This window comes from Ylistrum balloti, unplaced genomic scaffold (genome assembly GCF_031769215.1).
Source record: "Ylistrum balloti isolate Yb309-2 unplaced genomic scaffold, AGI_CSIRO_Ybal_v1 Utg370274, whole genome shotgun sequence".
NCBI classification, from domain to species: domain Eukaryota; kingdom Metazoa; phylum Mollusca; class Bivalvia; order Pectinida; family Pectinidae; genus Ylistrum; species Ylistrum balloti.
Window position 1 is genome coordinate 45,307 of NW_026782212.1, and position 21,201 is coordinate 66,507.

The following is a 21,201-nucleotide window of genomic DNA, read 5'->3' on the forward strand; positions in this document are numbered from 1 at the left end:
GTGAGGAAATCTGATACGTACATATATGAGGCGAGATCTCTGAAACACGACCACCCTATTCCAATACTCTTTTTGTGTCGCCAATTGCTTCGCATTTAAGTGGGTCATATTAGGTTTCATGCAAGATAAATAAGTATTAGAGTTGTAATTATCAGGCGAAAATGATGAAATAAAATACTTCACTGAAATGTCAATTTCACAAGCACGTTTTGTTGAACAGAGGAGCGGGATACATTTCTTTTCATTTGTTAAAGGTATCGTATAACACAAAATAGCAGAGTTCATGTTTCAGTGATTACAGAATGACTCATGCTGTATTTGGTATGAATTCTAACTTCCTTTGACATTCACAGTACGAGTTTAATTTTCCCACGTTGTTTAAACAGGGAGACAAGCCCGAGATCACGGAAGTTTCAAGATTTGACTCTGTGAGAAATTGAAACCTAAATGGTAGCCAAGTAGTGTTATATTTTCCCTCCAACAGAATTTCCATGGCAATAGATTATTGTCTATTTCTCTCAGATCCTGAAGACTCCGAAGGTAAAACTAACTTGTTTAACATGATTTCCATGTGTTTAAAGAAACGCTGCCAAATGTTCCTTCCAAACTTAATATCGTATTACACGATTAATAAAATTCTTAATACTCTTTCTGATGGTAATTGTAGATGCTCCATCTGCAGAGAATTGCTTTCAAGTTGAAAACCAAAGACAAACTACGGCTGGCGAATGAAGGATATCTATTTCATGCCCTGGAGGTGGTTGCAATCACCTGCACCCATGCTGTCGGTTTTGTACATTTCATCGTACATTGGAGCTGCCGGTAAATTTTACTTTCAAGTCTTGATGCCAGGAGTAATTATATATCATATATACCAACTCAGCCGATGGAGCATATGTTGTCTGTTAGCAAGTATACATTGACGTAATTAAAAAAGTTGTTTGGCTAAACCTCGTGGTGAAGAATACCTAACACTTGGTATTAGAATAGAAATCCAATACGCTAGTCTCTATAATTCGTCGATATTTGTCCACAGAATCGTCTTACTGTAGTATGGAATGCAGTAAACAAAATGCCATATAGCTTCTTATGTTTCCAATACCCAATTAGGTCTGTGATAAAATTATGATTAAGACTGTGCCATCAAATGTCCCCAAGTTACTGGAAGTACGGCGATCATCACGTGGACAGGAAGTATGTAGAGATTATGAATTGTAACAGGACAGGCAGTATGAAGAGAATATGTATTGTAACAGGACAGGCAGTATGTAGAGAATATGTATTGTAACAGGACGGGAAGTATGTAGAGGGTATGTATTGTAACAGGACAGGAAGTATGTAGAGGGTATGTATTGTAACAGGACAGGAAGTATGTAGAGAATATGTATTGTAACAGGACAGGAAGTATGAAGAGAATATGTATTGTAACAGGACAGGCAGTATGAAGAGAATATGTATTGTAACAGGACAGGCAGTATGAAGAGAATATGTATTGTAACAGGACAGGCAGTATGAAGAGAATATGTATTGTAACAGGACAGGAAGTATGTAGAGAATATGTATTGTAACAGGACAGGCAGTATGAAGAGAAAATGTATTGTAACAGGACAGGAAGTATGAAGAGAATATGTATTGTAACAGGACAGGCAGTATGAAGAGAATATGTATTGTAACAGGACAGGAAGTATGTAGAGGGTATGTATTGTAACAGGACGGGAAGTATGTAGAGAATATGTATTGTAACAGGACGGGAAGTATGTAGAGGGTATGTATTGTAACAGGACAGGAAGTATGTAGAGGGTATGTATTGTAACAGGACAGGAAGTATGTAGAGGGTATGTATTGTAACAGGACGGGAAGTATGTAGAGAATATGTATTGTAACAGGACAGGAAGTATGTAGAGAATATGTATTGTAACAGCACAGGAAGTATGTAGAGAATATGTATTGTAACAGGACAGGAAGTATGTAGAGAATATGTATTGTAACAGGACAGGAAGTATGAAGAGAATATGTATTGTAACAGGACAGGAAGTATGTAGAGGGTATGTATTGTAACAGGACAGGAAGTATGTAGAGGTTAGGTATTGTAACAGGACAGGAAGTATGTAGAGGGTATGTATTGTAACAGGACAGGCAGTATGTAGAGGGTATGTATTGTAACAGGACAGGCAGTATGAAGAGAAAATGTATTGTAACAGGACAGGAAGTATGTAGAGGGTATGTATTGTAACAGGACGGGAAGTATGTAGAGAATATGTATTGTAACAGGACGGGAAGTATGTAGAGGGTATGTATTGTAACAGGACAGTATGAAGAGAATATGTATTGTAACAGAGAAGTATGTATGTATTGTAACAACAGGACAGGAAGTATGTAGAGGGTATGTATTGTATGTATTGTAACAGGACGGGAAGTATGTAGAGAATATGTATTGTAACAGGAAGTATGTAGAGAATATGTATTGTAACAGGACAGGAAGTATGTAGAGGGTATGTATTGTAACAGGACAGGAAGTATGTAGAGGTTAGGTATTGTAACAGGACAGGAAGTATGTAGAGGGTATGTATTGTAACAGGACGGGAAGTATGTAGAGGGTATGTATTGTAACAGGACAGGCAGTATGAAGAGAATATGTATTGTAACAGGACGGGAAGTATGTAGAGAATATGTATTGTAACAGGACAGGAAGTATGAAGAGAATATGTATTGTAACAGGACAGGAAGTATGTAGAGGGTATGTATTGTAACAGGACAGGAAGTATGTAGAGGTTAGGTATTGTAACAGGACAGGAAGTATGAAGAGAATATGTATTGTAACAGGACAGGCAGTATGAAGAGAATATGTATTGTAACAGCACAGGAAGTATGTAGAGGGTATGTATTGTAACAGCACAGGAAGTATGTAGAGGGTATGTATTGTAACAGGAAAGGAAGTATGTAGAGGGTATGTATTGTAACAGGACGGGAAGTATGTAGAGGGTATGTATTGTAACAGGACAGGCAGTATGAAGAGAATATGTATTGTAACAGGACGGGAAGTATGTAGAGAATATGTATTGTAACAGGACAGGAAGTATGAAGAGAATATGTATTGTAACAGGACAGGAAGTATGAAGAGAATATGTATTGTAACAGTAACTAAAACATCAGTGATATTAAAGAAAGTTCATGATTCACAGTTGGATTGAACATGTATCACATTGTCAAATAATATTGGAACGTCTAACACATAGAATAGAACCGGAATAAAAATAACATAGATCTATAGGGGATCACAACGAATTTCATAATAATTATGAATGGATGATTCTGGATAAAGGAAGATTATTATCTAGTATCGCATACATTATCATATGACCGAGAAGCTGCTAATGGTCAACAACCAGAACAGAATGTCCAAAGACAAACATCGAGAGAAGATCATGGGTCTACATTTAGGTATCGGCGTTTCACAAGACAGTAACGTACCACCATGTTCGTTAACATTTATAATGAAAACAAGTATTAAAGCTAATACCAGGCCGCTGCTGTAGGATGTAAGTGGAGGAATGGACGCCAAATTCGATTATTCTTGTAACGGTGAACGCTTGTATGTAGTCGTTAAGTATCCTTCCCCAGACAAATATCAATTATGAAAACAAACGTTGTATATGAGTAAAAAATGTCCTGAATATCTGGAGGGAACCGACTTAAGATTTTGCTTTACCTTCGAACAAATTTGACTGTACGCTACAACATTTATGAGGTAATGGATAAGAAATTACAGTTTGCTATCTTGGAAATATTTAAAGTATGACGCTTAGAATTATGACGATGAGAACCTGTGTTGTCTTATAACGTGAGTAAGCGATCTCCGTCCCCACATTTTATACAAAGCAAAGTGTCCAGGATAATGTCGTTAAAGTTATCACATCAAAAACGTTGGCCATTCCGCAATATTACATACAAGAAATTGAGAAAAATTTTGAGTCGACATATCAATGGATAAGACAAAATGAATGACACTGAAGTGTTCTATAGCAGTTGTTATCTGTCAGAGTTATAAAAGGTCTGTTGTCCTGGGCAGACACGACTTCAGGTTGCAAAGAAAAGAACTTTAAGGATTCTTTATCAACCCCCTAAAGGATACTGAAATACATAGCTGTTATTGAAGATATGACAAGACGGTGTTTATTTCCCACATCTAAACAAAATGTTGAATAGTTATCATTAAGGTTAGAGATAAGTTGGAATATGATACGACGTTTTACAAGGAATCGCATTCGTCCAATCATCAAATTACGTTAACCAAAACTCCACAATATAATAGAAATATTCAAATTTCATCCCCGGTTCTCATGCATTACGAAAGACTAGCATGCACAGCTACCGGTTTTGTGTCATAGATAATCGTTTTCCATATCAGTTCCTTTAAATGAAATATTAAATTTCTCGCCTAAATTCCTCTACTTCGTATCATCATTATTCGCCCGATAAAACAAAGCTATAAAGATATGTGACCCTGGGCCTTAGAATGAAAACATACATTTGGCCTTGCCTTATAACATGTCCTGGTGTTTTAACCGTGCAAATATTTCTATCAATAGTACACACAGCGTATATGATCAGAAAGCGTATTATGTGCGTACAATACATGTAATGCAAAGCTGATGTGTGGCAACTCCAATACGTCCACTGACCACTTACGTTTCTAGTTAATGGCCAAATAGACATTTTCTCTATAGACGCGGAGAGAGCTGATTCAATCTATAATAACTCGAGCTAACATTTCCGAATTATCTAAAACAATTTTTAATTTAGGAATAATTATACACATTTACATATTACGTCAGCAAAATACATGATGTCACGTGTATCTGTAGCACGCGCACGTTATTTATAGGTCACATGGATATAAAACATATATAATCAGCTTGATTGTAATAGTCACCATATTTATAGTGTCTGTGAATATAATTGTATCGATTACAGGCGACTTACTAATTCTATAAGTATAATTCTGTTTATCAATTATCAAGGCAAACTATTCAATTATTTGGAAATCTTCGAAACACTCTACCGGGTGCCAGTAAATAACAGGACATGATGAAGGAATCGTTTCACGTGATGTCGAAAGATTATGACGTAAAATGGGTCAAGTGATAACAAATGATGTTTATTATGCTTCAGTTGAAAAGAATGGAACTTGTGTAAGTCTTCCATAGTTGAAAGTATCAAGTAATCAGTTTTAACAATGCAATTCATAAAACATTTAAAGGTATAATTTTGCAGAACGTTGAAAACGTGTGGATATCAAGTAAAGCTAACATATAGAAAGTTTGCACGAGAAGGTCCAGAAAGGATAGTTCGATATCGTGTACCTACAGGGGTGTGTGAACAAATACCTAGCTTTGTATGATGACGGGTTGTACTCGTGATTGTATCGTATACTCTCCACCCATATCCATCACGACAGCTAAACCTGAATCAGCTGCTTCACGATTAACTCACTAAACCAATAATTATATATTTTCACATATCACCGAGTCTGCTTCCTCGGTGGTCGGAGCTGCTTGTTATTGAACTTACCTATCTACGAGGGCTACGCGATCTTGACTTTCCAATTTAAAGGGACGTCTGTATATGTCTTTGATCGCGATATAATATTTCTTACAACAAGTTAATAAATCATATATGATATGTTTTATGTGCTTTAACTCGTTAACTCGTTAAGATATCACCAATTTTATTTCAACAGTAAAATCCGTCTACTTCGATACATATAGTTTAACACAAAGTTCGTTAAACTGTCCTGAATTTCTATTTTAAACAACAGGTTTCTGAGGTTGATAAAGATGCATAGACTGTATAGATATTATCATTGTCATCACAAGTACATATTTTAAAAGACAGTTTACTAATTTTCAAAAATCTCTCTAAAATTTACATTTGTCGAATAAGATGGCTAAATCATATCTGTGGATGTAAAATCGATTACGATCTATCGGTCAGATTAGATTGTTACGTAAATGGAGGAGACTGCTTTAGAAAAGAATCGGGATATTTTCTTGAAGAAAACGGTCAAGCTATACTGCAGAAGTGGAAGAGAAGATTTGAATTAAACAATGTCCCTGGCTACATTGAAACTCCCATTGAGTCAAATGATCTACCGAATAATTAGGCAGACTCGCCGCTAGTAAGTGGTCGTGAATCGATCTGATTTCTATCGAACATTTCAAAATCTAAGTGCGGTGGCAGTGGAAACAACTTATGTAGGGGATACCGCAGACAATTTTGGAAACAGTTAACATTTTCACCTCCCCTCTGATAGACCGTAAACAGTGCTACCTATTGTTGGTGTTTCATCAACACTGCCACCTTTAGTGCTAGGAACTGAAGGCAGTGTTATTTCCTATCGACGTGACGTGAAAATGTTTACATTGTCTTATTTCGTGTGAATGACTGTTTACATTGTCTTATGTTGGGGACGCTGAAGACAACGTCAGCTTCGTGGTAAATGTGGGCAATGTCACCTTTCGTCGGAGTAACCGTTAACATTATCACCTTCCATGTTTGGGACGTTGAGGGCAATATCAGCTTCGCCGAAGTAAATGAAGAAAAACGTCACTTTTCGTCGGAGTGACCTAAACTGATGTCCATTAAGTGGATACGTTGTAGGTGTTGTCAACGTCTGCCGGGAGATACATATGTAACATTCTGTCGCAGTAACGTACACAATATGTTTTTAATGGGATTCTGGGCTTCTGGAAACAAATTTTACATACTGGAACCCATTGTTTTTAATAATAAACTTAAAAAGGACTTGTGAAAATAAATTTTAGATCAATCACTGGAGTCCGGATAAACAGGTCAACCTCTATTCCTTACTGTTCACTTGTATGTCACGTTTCGGATAAAAGACATGATTACTGGCTAAATGTCTCGATCGAAATAAACAAGCTATGTTCCTGTAACGGCTTTGTGCTTATGTGTCACAATCCGGATGAAAATGACATCCTATGATTGCTCTGTATACTTATATGTTTGGTTCAGTAGTCTTCAGCCCTTGATCGCTCTACTCCAGACAATCCGTTTTATTATTAACGATAAAGAAGCTACATGTGTTCACTATTGATTAATTTCTTTGATTGATGGCCTGTGATCGATCTTTTACCTTGTGGCGCTATACCAGGTAAGCAGATTACTATCGACAGGTGACTGCATTAAGGTACAGCATCCCAGAACAACCATTTACGTCATTGTCTCGTGGGCATCTAATTGTGTCTGTTATACCGCTGATCAACGGAAAGAAAAGCAGCCCTGCTATCAAGCGGCTTCGTTATCAAATGTGTCTCTAAAACCAGACTACAAACATTAACCTGAGGACAATACATAATGAACATAACTGCCAATAGCTTATTACACACAATGGAATAATGTATACTAAACTTCGAGTTATTAATAATCAGTGCACACACGTTCTTAATACTCATTCTCATAAACAGATAGAGTAAAAGTTATCAAAATCATCAAATCAGTGAGAGCTACTTCATATCATTTGTTGTCAACGTCGACTTGGAATCGCTGAACCAGACACGTGTAACAAGCTAAAAGAGAGGTGACACAAACTTAATGGGTGATAGTTTTACTGACATATGACACATGTAAGTGCCCACTTTCCACGTTCATGGCGACTGGTTTGTTTCTTCGTAGGTGTTTTGTTTCATATAAGTATCATAATTATGCTAACCAAATATTCAAATATCAATTTCCCTGCCTAATGTTTCAACAAATACAACATGATTTTGGTATTGGAAAAGTGACTAATAGTTCAATGACAAAATTGTCTATGTCAATGTTCTGACTTCACATATATATGTGATTCTCATGTCCATTATTCGTGATGTATGACATTGCAAAACTATTTTATGATATTGTTTCCCCGTGTTTGAGACAGCAATAATTCTAAACACTTTGTTTGTGTTTTCTTTACATCTTTACAAGTGACCAGAAATTACTCAAACAATACGCGAAGCGCGATGGATGAGATCTTAAGATATACCTGTGGTATTGGGAGGCGTTTATTTTACCGTGTATCGCGTGCCTCTGTGATGTCTATATATACTTCTACTTGACCCCCTCCATGCCTGAGTGGCGCAGATGACTTTACTCTATGTGTATAGTTGTATGCCGTTCGCTGCTTCCCCCCATCTCCCTCCCCAGATGGGGGATATGCGAGAAATATGTTTTTGTTTATACCGCAGGCTAGCAGAATATACCTCAGAGCAGAAGCTTACAGAGAATAAACCAAATCATATTGGCATTTTGGCAAATTTTGGCGCCATTTCAGATTAAGAATAGCCCTCTTGATTAATTAACACTTTTTAAGTGGGTATACAGTTCCGAGCTAATATCAGCATGATACCTCTACGAGGAATTAGCCTGAAAGTCAACTGCTGTAGACAGTCTGTAACTCTTAGAGATATTCCAAATATTTCCCAGTTCCCATAATTCGACTAAGGAATACACGATACATGGATATGCTGTAACTTATGATAACTTACAGTTACTTTTAATGTAACAAATTATGGATTTATAACGAAAGATATAGGAAAGCTATAAATCACGGCACAAAGTGACTTTTGAATTAAGTTAAAAACACCTCTTACAGGTAAATGTGTTAATCGTTAAGTATGTGTATACATCAAAACGCAATGAACCGTTAGCCCTAACACTAAGGTCAAGCATAACTGAAAGTAAGGATCAGGAAAGTGCCCGTCCCTATAGCACTCAGTATGGTCCCACGGGAAGCGATCCCTTACCTTTATATCGTCCGGCGGCTCTTCCTTAATCTTTACAGGTGAATCCGTTTGACGTTCACTAACTATACCCGGCACATCGGTTTCACTGTCTGAGTTGTCCATGGTAGAGAGAGGTACTCCAAGTGTTTAGCGGTTAGAATACTTGTGTGTTTCTCGTGTAGCGGCCGTGAATATGTGATACTGCCTAAACCCAAATCTAGCCGTATTGACTTGAAAACTGAGCTGCATGCAACCCGAGCCGCCATATTGATACTAATAACACGCATAGCATGTAGAAGCTCAAAGCATTGTGCGCGCTAACGGTAGAAGACTGGTGTATCAAATTGCCCAGTTTGTACGCTAAATCCTCTGTAATTGTGTACGTGGAATACCAGGCAGGACCTCGGTTTTGTAAGACGCTGGGTAAACAATAAAAGTTCTCCCAATGCTTTATCAAACGTATTATCACGGCGCATTGTCATTACTGAGCCTACCCATAGTTTTTGCTGTCTGTTATGTCCCATGTATTGTTGAGATAATTCTGACGTCCCGTTCTGAATAAACAACGTATTATCTTTCTTTTTCTAAATGCTTCCTTATTAGGTGATGCATTGATTTATTCGTGTCATATTATCTGTGTTTTTTTTTCGGGTACATAAAAACATGTAATATGATATATTTAACTATCAATGTTTTAATCATAAAAATGTTTAGATAACAAAGGTATTTGTTGGGATATTCCTAATCCAGGATCGGATTTAACTATTTCAAGAAATGAATCGTAACATAATTTAAATAACTGGGTAATGTAAAGAAAACTAGACAAAATATTTTAGCTTTTTCTGTAGATGGTACTGGCATTTTTCATCTAAACGTATCAAAACTTTGGGATTCTTTGTCGACAGAGGAAACAATTCCGCAATTTGGGTAACACATTAATTTGTTCATTGACATTTTACATTGCAATTTTTAACTTAAAAGAGATGATATTTAATAATAACCTAAAATGAAGAGAGAGGTACTGTAAACTTGCTAATTACTTTTATTTGATGTAATAGCCAGTCACGAGGTTGTTATGCTATGTTTTGAATTATAACTTAACTTCGATATTGATATTAAAATATCACAAGCCTTTTGACTACCTAGACATTGCAGTATACATTTTAAATGTATAATGTTTAAATGCACCCCACAAAAGGAATATATTTATCTAGGGAACACAAATCATTAAGCGCTTACAATCCATGACACCTAATGCCCGATTTCAGCAAAATCATGAAAATGGAAATCTATTGTCTTAAAGGTGTGAATGTTGTTTTTGGATTGTACATTGGAGTAGTTTTTGAGAAAGATATTTGATTAGGGACAATAATGGTACTACTCTCTCTTGTTGCAGTAATGATTGCTTTTAATTATCATTATTGTTACAAGATGGCGACAAATACATTGGCAGGCGACTTGAATTAGAGTTCAATGGTGTATGTCCCCGTGTGGTCAGATCATATATTTTAGCGATTATATACTTTATACAAAAAACAATGCAAGACTTGACTACTAATAAAGCTGTTTATTAATAATGTTGAGAAGTCTTCTGTAGCCAAAACAATTTCTTGGGCGTAACTATCTCTTTGGCGTATTGGGGGCTACTCACTCATAAGCAAACTATTGAAAACTTACTTGCGACAAGCTTGACTCTGTGAATCAGAGAAGCGAAGTAAAGTGAACTGTGCTTGACTCCGGAACAGGAGAAATCACTTGACTCTGATGAACAGAGAAGCAACTTGACTCGCTGATGCCAGAGAAGCCAGGAATGATAGGACTAGACTCTGTAAGAGTATAGAGAAGTACTTGACTCTAAGAGACTCTGACGGTTCTAGAGAAGTGACTTGACTCTGACACTGACTCACAGAGCAGCTAGTATAATACTAGGACAAACTTGACTCCAAGGTAACCAATGAGAAGACTCTGGACTCTGAACCGTTACAGAGCAGCGACTTGACTCATGAAAGGACCCTGTTAAGAAGTTTGACCCCAATTTACACACATCTAATATATTAAAATTTTTTGAATGACATGTATGAAACAAGCTAAAAATAAAAGGAGATTTTAAAATTGGGGGATGAAATTCCTCCGGAATTTAAAAGCCTTCCTCCGGAATTTAAAAGTTTGACCCCCATTTACCCATATCCAATATAGTAAATTATATTAATGACAACAATAAAGAAGCTAACAAAAAAAAAAAAAAAAAAAAATAAATAAAAATTTTAAAATAGGGATTTTTAAATTGATGGGGAGAAGAGTTAAAAAGTCAACATAAACCCCAACAAGAGTGAGTAGCCCCAACTAAAATATCATTAAAAATACAAACATTTGCAAATAAAGAAGAACTAAATACATTTGTAATAAAAGCTAAACAATGAACAGGTACATACAAGTTAAACATACAATCATCTTTCCTAAAGGTGATGAAGGGGATGGCGGGTGGGTAAGGCACAAAATAAAATGCTCCTCGTTCTCCTCAACGCTGAAAAACTTAATGGAACCAATACCAATACCCCTCTAAAGAGTAATTGATGATTGGTTAAAGATAAGGAAAAAACACTCATTAGCATACTAATTTGCATAAAGATACGACACATAAATGAACAAACAGAAATAAGATAAATTACGATTGAAACAGGAAGCTAAAGAAGGAAAACAGTTTCTTGCATAAACTCAAATTTAATAAAATATTACATTTTACATTTTATACAAAAAACAATGCAAGACTTGACTACTAATAAAGCTGTTTATTAATAATGTTGAGAAGTCTTCTGTAGCCAAAACAATTTCTTGGGCGTAACTATCTCTTTGGCGTATTGGGGGCTACTCACTCATAAGCAAACTATTGAAAACTTACTTGCGACAAGCTTGACTCTGTGAATCAGAGAAGCGAAGTAAAGTGAACTGTGCTTGACTCCGGAACAGGAGAAATCACTTGACTCTGATGAACAGAGAAGCAACTTGACTCGCTGATGCCAGAGAAGCCAGGAATGATAGGACTAGACTCTGTAAGAGTATAGAGAAGTACTTGACTCTAAGAGACTCTGACGGTTCTAGAGAAGTGACTTGACTCTGACACTGACTCACAGAGCAGCTAGTATAATACTAGGACAAACTTGACTCCAAGGTAACCAATGAGAAGACTCTGGACTCTGAACCGTTACAGAGCAGTGACTTGACTCATGAAAGGACCCTGTTAAGAAGTTTGACCCCAATTTACACACATCTAATATATTAAAATTTTTTGAATGACATGTATGAAACAAGCTAAAAATAAAAGGAGATTTTAAAATTGGGGGATGAAATTCCTCCGGAATTTAAAAGCCAAAAATGAGCGAGTAAATGAGCTTACGAGCGAGAGCCCCCAATTGATAAGGGATAAAGGTTAAGAAACAGTCATATTGAGTTGAGCCGACTGTAAAGTGGCTGGATTAGTATGAATGTACCGAATAAAACAATCTGATGACCATCGTCCCAAGACTTTAATAACATGGTCTTGGACTCCGGCCGCTGCTGCAGAAGTGGCGGCACCAATTCTGAAAGAATGACCGTTGAAATCTTTACTATTCACACCTATGAGGGACAGGCAGGCTTTAAGGTAAGAAATAAAGGTATGACGCATTAAAGGCTTGGACTTAAATAAGTCCTCGATGAACAAAGGGCAAGTAGGAGTTGCCCCGAGAGAATGTCTGACCTTTAAATAATTTACCATAGTCAACACAGGATGTAAAACCTCATTATCAAAAATTCTTATGTGAACGCCTTTACCAAAAGGATCCATTTTTGAAGAACGTAAATACAAAATGAAACTGGACTTATCTGGTAGAACATGGACATCACTAAGACGAAGGTATGATTGGTCACCGAGTTTCCTACAGGTAAATTCTCCACATCTCAAAAAACCATAAAAAGCTGTTTGAAAAATACAGCATAGCATTTTTTTGACAAATGGTTCAAACAATCCTTGACTACTAGAAATAGTTATACACATATGATTAAGCAACTTAAAGGTTATAGGCAATCGCTTATTGGAAAAATTAACCTGAGTTCTTTTAATGCCCCGCAAGATGTAATTTAACCGCATGGTGTTTGCGAGAGGGTCCCCCAAGTTTAACTTGATGTAATGAAACCTTATGCCAGCTAAATAGAGTTTAATAGTGTCGAACTTCAAGCATAAAGCTTCCTGGCAGTATGTCACAAAAAATATAAGTAAATCTTCATCAACAATGGGAAGGGAATTAGCAGCACATGCAATTCCCCTCATAACCAGAAATGTCACAAAACAGTTCAAACCGGACTTGTAAGTAGCCAGAGTCTTCTCACTAAGGGCATGGTTCCATAAACTATCAACCGCTGTATTCAGCTCATCATCAATGAGGCCATAGGCAGACATGGAATTGGTAGTACATCTGCTTGAGGTGCTAGCTGTCTGAATTTGCACATCTGAAAACGAGAGATGGCGTCTGCAATGTTGTTTTGCTTACCAGGTACATGGACTGCATGAATCACAAAGTTATGCACGGCAGAATAGTATGTAAGTTTTCGCATAAGACACATAATGCTGGACACTTTGGATCTCCCTTTGCAGATTATGTCTACCGTAGCTAAATTATCACAATGAAAAAGAATACGTTTTTTATGCCACTGGTGACCCCACAACACACAAGCCATAACAATAGGGTATAGCTCAAAGAGGGCCATAGATGTGTCCATGGCTTTAAGTTCACTAGGAAAAAAACCTTGAAACCACTGGTTAAGGTAGATTCCCCCGAAAGATTCAGATGTAGCATCGGTAAAAAGATGGAGGTCAGCTGCTGATGTGATATGATCATCCAGAAAAAAGGATTTGCCATTCCAATTCTTCAAAAAGAACGACCACATGTAAAGGTCTGATCGACACTCATTGCTGATTTTCACATGATGATGTAGCTCGCGCACTGTAGTAGAAAGCGATATGAGATGAGAGACAAAAGAACGCCCCGGTCTAATACACCGACCGGCAAAGTTCATGTGACCTAGCAAGCTGAGCAACTCGCGTTTGGTACAAGACTTTTTTCTCTTGAAAGAATCCAAAAACTCAATAATTCTTTCCACTTTTTCACGTGGAAGACGACATTCCCTCAGATGAGAGTCTAGGGACACACCAAGGTATTCGAGTGATGTACAAGGGCCTACAGTTTTATGCGCACCTACAGGGATGCCTAATTCCTTGAACATAGACATAAAACGTTCCATAGTAAGAGATGCATTGACATAAGCTGGTTCAATAACTATGAAATCATCTAGCAAGTGAAGAATGTTACGAATATTGTACTTGTTCTTAGCTATCCAACAAACTGCCCGAGAAAGGCTATCGAAAATTTTTGGGCTTGAACGACATCCAAATACGAGGCGCGTAAAGAAATAATATTTGTTGTTCCACTTGACGCCGTGGTAAGGCCACAAAACGGGATCAATTGGTATCAGCTTGAAGGCATCAGTGATATCGGTCTTCATTAGCCATGCATCGAGGCCACAGCGCTTAATAAGATGTATAGCATCATCTACTGTAACATACTTCAGCGAGCAAGTTAATTTATCAATTAGACTATTTAGGCTAGGATTGTTTGTGTCTTGATGTGGAGCGGATAAATCAACAATTAAACGCTTTTTCTTCGAATATTTATGTTCAGCTAAGCCTAACGGGTTGATGCGGTACCTGGAATAGGGAATATTGTCAAAAGGACCTATTAAGTATCCTTTATTTAGTTCTTTCTCCAACAACTCTGAAACACTTCCTGGGTCACTGATAGCTGACCTCAAGTTTTTACACACTATGGAGTTAATAGGAAGGTGTTGTAGACCAGTGTCAAAGCCGTGAGTTAGACCATGCATTAACTTATTAACAAATTGCTGATCAGGGTGTCCTTGAAGTTTGGAATGTAAAGCCTCAACACATATTGGGGTAGAAGCTGTCATAGGATCATGGTGATGGAGGGCTAAGATGTCTTCTTTTGAGGCTGACGGCTCTCTAAAGGGCAGGCTACTTTTGTGTGGCTTGCCTTACAGGTTAGACAGATGTGAAGGTTATTGCAAAGATTGGAAGAACAACCAAATCTACCATTGAAATTGTTACAAATCTCTCGCCCCTCAAAAACAACTCTGGGTCTGCCTTTTGAGTCAGAAGCCATAGACACTTGCCCTTTATTTTGACGAAACTGGCTGTTCCCAGAGAAACCACTGCTACTCTGTCGCTTATCCTGGCCTGGGTTGGGGCAAAATTTTGTAGTATGTGCAGTGCTACCACACATTGAACACGAAACTGGAACTAAATTGGCAAATATGTTGCAGAACAAGGTATTATCCCGAACGGACCAATCTATTTTCCGGTTATTGAAACGTAAATGGGCTGCTGCCTTCAACGAAAACTGTCGATGATATTCATAGAACCCGGAGCTGTATCTGGTTCCCATGTCTACGATATCTCGCTCGTACATGTCAAGCTCAACTCGGCGATGTGGGTGAGTGGAACACATGACTTGTTTATAAACGCTAAAAGCTAAAATGAATTCGCTTAGAGTAAGAGTTCTGTTGAGCCTAGCGTCCTGTTTCTCGTTAATACCTAAGCTTGAGTCACTTTGACCACTGTAGTACGGAATAAGGATAGCAGCCAAATTAACATCTTTCCCGGTTATAATCTGTTGGCGCAATGAGGGAGATATTGTTTCTACTAGCGGTAAGGATTCGGAGGTGTACCCATATTGGGTACGCTTATAGGAGAAAATACCTGCTGAATCGCCGGAAGGAATACTTTCCTCTTGAAGTTTCCGATACGCACTGTCCAGTGTAAATTCTTCTGTGACCGCCGCCAATGTCGAACCGGGATGCATCAACGGCGAATTGGCTACATGGGTGGTAGGAGTCGGGGCTCGGATACCATCAGTCGCCATTTGACGAGAACTACCTGCAGCGGCAGCAGAAGTAGGTTGCACAGATCTAGACTGAGTGAGCGTGAGTACGCTATTCTCCAACCTGCAATAACAGTTCTGGAGAGTGTTAACACTGTCTGCTAAGCTGGAAATCATGTTTCGTAAGCTGGTAGAATCTGCCCGTTCCGGACTTCCGGTCTGGCGGCCATCTTGTCTCGGAGCATCATGGGATGCAATCGCGTCGCTCGGGGCATGCTGGGATACCGCACCTCTCAGGGCCGCTTGTGCCTCCTTCAATTTTTTAACAAGTTCCATACGCTTAGAACCACTCCGGTAGGGCACATTCAATAAATGAAGTTCTTGTTGTAATCGAGCGATTGTCCAATTTTCTACAAATTCCGGATCGTAAGGAACTGTTCTGTTAGATTTACGCCCACGTTTCGTAGCCATCATTGAACAATGGAACCGACCCTCACCTCTGACACGGAAGTTCTTCAACACTATTAGTTGTGAGGTGGTTGTTTATGATACTCCTATTAATCCAGGCGCAGGTAAATACACCAGATCGGGAATTGTCACACAACACAGCTCACGACAGCGAATGGTAGTACAAAGTATTGACACTGGAATTGTCGATGGAAAATCCAAAATGGCGAATGATCGGAGTATCCGACTGATAGATAAGAAATCCTAAAAAGGGAGAACAGTAACAAGTTCAGCGCTTCTGAAATCACGCAACGTTAAACTCACAACTGCATAAAGATCGTATGCGCAAACTTGGCCACAAAAGTGAAGTAATAGCTTTTCAATAGGTAAAATTTAAGGCACAAAATAAAATGCTCCTCGTTCTCCTCAACGCTGAAAAACTTAATGGAACCAATACCAATACCCCTCTAAAGAGTAATTGATGATTGGTTAAAGATAAGGAAAAAACACTCATTAGCATACTAATTTGCATAAAGATACGACACATAAATGAACAAACAGAAATAAGATAAATTACGATTGAAACAGGAAGCTAAAGAAGGAAAACAGTTTCTTGCATAAACTCAAATTTAATAAAATATTAAATTTTACATTCAGATCAGTTATTTAGTCACTACGATAATTAAGATAAGGGTAATCATGAAAATATTCATTTGATCATTTTTCCGGTTGTGCAATGTTATTTGAAATGATGTCCAACTCCCATTGCGGTCAATATAAATGATACAGACAGAATATCTCAATGACATGGCTTAATTAAGGTGACTTTATGATGAAGACTAATATAGATTTATTTCTAGGGCTTTCGAAATGTCGAAAAATGTCACCATTCCAAGCCCATTGCAAACTTATCTTTGGTAACTTTTGTGGTTTCGTTGGGTTTTTTTTCCCCGTTTTATAATAGTTGACCGTTTGATTATATATCTGTGTAATGTCTTCCATTTATAACTTGCTATCGTCTGGTTTATTTCAGTGTATATTCGCTAACTGTTGCAATTTTCACGTTGTTTGTGTCCAATAGCTTCCCATTGAAGTCAATTCCTGTTGCTTTCTTCCTTTTGTTTTTTATGCGGATTGGTGCAGGAATTTGTTCCATATTTAGTCTTATTTGTATTTCTCTGTTAGCTGTTCCATTAATGACGAGATGCTATCAAATATCAATAATATGATTTAACAAATTCGTTTATAGTCACAAAGACCTTGCAAACTCTTTCCATTTCACTTTCAGATAAAGTAGTGATGTCTTATTAAAAGAAATTTATTGACCATGTCCATTATATATTTATAAACCAGAACTGAAAATGGTGATATTCTTCCCAGGTATATGATAAGTGTGATATTTTAAGGGTCGTTTATAGGTGGTGATAATGATTTCTCTGAACAAATGTTCCATATCTTTTAGCAATATAAAGCTGGATGTGTATGATTCTCGTAAGTATGCCTAGTGGTTCAGTTGTTGTTCACCTCGTTCTCATTTGGAAACGTGACGTTACTTACTTGAATTGACCGATGTTAACATGGCGGGAACCGTCGAATGATTATTCTCTGTTACCTTTAATGGAGACTCCATGTTAACCTTTTGTTTGTTCATTTTTTGCCAGAGTTTCTTCGAATTGTGTACAAATTAATATTCTATCAAAAGCTTCATGAAAACCGGCGCTCGCCTCGCCTGCATTATGAGACATTCTTCAAATGCTCTTAGATTTCAATAAGTCGTTAATCAATATATAAAATTCTACATACGTGTACGAACAAACGACAACACTTTAACTCTCTTTCCATTTTCAGATACTTTTGCTATCGATATAAACAAAACTCGAAGTGGTTCGGAGATCCATGACATTTACAAGACAATGTTATAACAGTTTTCATATTTCATTTTGTAAGTCTCAGTTTTTAGTCCACAGTCTTGTTTCAGTGCAGAAAAGTGAATATAAAGACAGTGTGCTTGTATTGGCTGTTGGCTCGCTGTCGGGTGACATTAGTGGACAGAGATTTGTGTTCGTTCTTATCTATCATTTATATGTTTTTTTCATATTGTTAAACACTAATATGTTTATACATTTAACTGTACGTTTCTGTATGATTAACGAATGGATAGTTTTCCGTTACCAAGTACTTAAAGGCTATGACCGCTGTTCAATTCTTTTTTAAGGAAAATTCGTGTAAAAAAAGATATTCTGAAATGAAAAGAACACGCTTTATCATCTTTCGGGTGTTTTTTTAAACATTAAATAAGTAGGAAATAAGAACATGATCAATTTTGCTGATCATGGTACCCAGATTTGCATAAATCATGCATTTGTCATAAATGACGTCAGTTCAGTGGGATATCTTTTATCAACAGTGTTGTTACTCGCAATGAAAAAAAGAGCTGAATAATGAATTGAGACAAATCAAAGAATTTGCATAAATTAATGTTTCTAGATTTTAAATGTCATCGTGGATATATTGGCTGACTTCCTTTTGCTTTTAAAACTAAGGTAAAGTCGAGGTGCAAAGCAAGGTAAGCAGGTCACAAAGCCCTGGCGATGCCCTTCAGTTGCACTTCAAGATATATTGATATTTTTCTGCCCATCAGAATTGGAATTCAGGGCCACAGCCGCATTACTCGCTATTTCCGACGACGAAACTAACATGGACAACTCTCCAACAAACTATTTGATAAGTGTGATGATTTCATTTTCCTTATTGTACAACTTCCATCACTTGATAAACCAAACCTATTCTGTGTATGTGTCGCAGTTGATTCTATATCATTAGAATTGTACAAACTATCACGATTTTCGTCACAGATTTTGTCAACTGACAGACAAAGGCATCACGCAATGTTTCGAGCGTGGCCGGTTGATTTAAATTATGGGGAAGCTTTACGGTCGTCATAATCTTTGTGCGATATGAAGTTGGATATTTGACGCTCGATAAAGCGGAAGTTGCATACCCTTTAGGCACACTTAGTTTTATTTTCTTTGAACCTCATGAAAATCATGTGTCTCCCTCTAAATCTAAATTTTTCAGACGGCCCATTTTATTTTTTAGAAAATCAAGATTCTGTTAATATGTCGGTATTTTCTTTGTTTCCTATGGCAACATCCCAATGGTGAGCAGGAATGAGATCAAATCTGCATTGTAAGTAAAGCATCTATATACAATCATTATACAGTTTGGTTTATAAATGTAAACAATGACAACACATCAGACAAACGGAATGTACATGTGTACGGGATATAAACATCGTGTATGAAGGAGAGCTTTCCAAAGTGGTATAAAATACATGATATCGTTTTTGCGCCATTTTTGTGAAAACAAACTACCAAACCTGAGTCAGTTTTTAGAAACTTTTAGCATAACTCTGCATAATGACATTTGATATGTGCTCGTGATATTGTCTAAAAATAGGTCCACTACCATCCAACTAAACTAGGGTAAATAGGCCAATTACAAAGTTCATTTATTTTCACAGAATATTTGAAAATATTCTATTCACAGGAACTATCATGGAATGCATTTAAAGTATATTGCTCTACATTTCATATTATAAGAGAAATGTATTTGCAATGAATTTATCGTTTAAGAGCCTTCTAGGTTAGTTTCTGTAAACATGTGAAATAAATGACCGATGGTTTGAACTTTGATAACAACAAATGATGCGATCACCTGTTTCCTTCAGGCGACCCTATGGGAAATCAACATAGCTGGAATCTCTCCTTTCTGACAGATGCAATATATTTTGAATGAAACTGAACTATACGAATTTTGTAATGGTATGCAGAGTTAGGGCAACAATGGAATAGATATAGTAATTTAAGATCAGAGGCAATATTATGCAACATGTGCTTGGTCGAAGAATATCTACTCGTCAGCGATCAAATCAATTTACACGGATAACTTTATATAAGATTGATGAATCTAAGACGACATTATTATATATTGAGTGAAAGGAAAGTATTGTACATGGTTAGAGGATCTTCTATGGCATAGAAGGACATTTTCTTTTTTTCTTATTGTACGGAGAGAAGAGTATTATCATGTGTGATGGATGTATAGTATTACATTGTAAATACTGAGAAATAAAATCATATAGAGTGACAAGATCGTGTTAAGGATGACATGTTATAGGCTTTTCATACATGATGAAAGGATAGCATTATACAGACTGAAAATATGTTATCATATTTGCCAAAAAATATATTTATATACCGTTAAAGAATACTCCATGTGTATCATACAAGATAAAAAAAACTATGAAGTATTATATATTTTAATATACACTTCATACAATAGGGTTATTAAATGGGTTTTCATTTCATATTTGATTGATGGAAAAAAAAACAAGAAAATACCAGAATGTCAACATTATCGTAATCCAAATTTAAAGTAAATGAAATTAGAGCAAAATGCGAACAAAAGGAAAGGAGATGTCTGGAAACAGTGCAAGGAGAATAAGTCCAGGTGTTCCGACAAGGTAAACGTCTTCTTCGTCATCATCCGCCATTATATCTAATATAGACAAAACTCCATGTCAATATAAGTAAGTAATGTCACGTTCTCAAATGAGAGTAATGCATACAGCAACTGGTTATTTTTCTATGTTGAGGACCTTTGTCGCAATAAGATAAGAGTTTCATACATTATATCTAAAATAGAAACAAAAAATGAGAACAGAAAATGTGATTTTCGATGTGAAACTTGAAGTCGTTTTGTATCTATATATAATATGTCGTTTTTGATGTCATTATTTAAGGTGATTGCATATCATTGTGTAAGGTAATGGAATACATTATTACAGTTGATGATAAGATAACTTTATTTGAGGTGACTGGATGCCACTCGACAAGATGATGAATTATCATTATGTAAGGTAAAAGATTACCAAATAATGATATAAAAGGATGTTTTTGTGAGGAGATATGGTATTATTAAATCACATCATGATTTAGTTTTTATTTTTTACGTCATCTATTGTTATTTAATGACGGTCT

The 21,201-nt window shown here is 36.8% G+C and overlaps 2 protein-coding genes across 2 annotated transcripts in view; both read right to left on the bottom strand.

Moving 5' to 3' along the window:
- The window catches only part of LOC132552719 (sine oculis-binding protein homolog), a 38,244-nt gene extending 29,020 nt beyond the window's left edge, over positions 1-9,224 (bottom strand). Inside the window, exon 1 of the mRNA XM_060216912.1 lies at positions 8,805-9,224. Within this exon, the coding sequence (XP_060072895.1) occupies positions 8,805-8,906 (102 nt within the window). The 5' untranslated portion in view covers positions 8,907-9,224. The remainder of the gene's footprint in view (positions 1-8,804) is intronic.
- Positions 9,225-11,706: 2,482 nt separating this feature from the next.
- Positions 11,707-14,783, bottom strand: LOC132552733 (uncharacterized). Its single transcript, XM_060216927.1, has 4 exons — positions 13,490-14,783; positions 13,119-13,268; positions 12,272-12,361; positions 11,707-11,831 (listed from the first exon to the last, which is right to left on the bottom strand). The coding sequence occupies exons 1-4, from the start codon at positions 14,781-14,783 to the stop codon at positions 11,707-11,709; spliced, it is 1,659 nt and encodes a 552-aa protein (XP_060072910.1).
- Between the last annotated feature and the right edge of the window lie 6,418 nt (positions 14,784-21,201).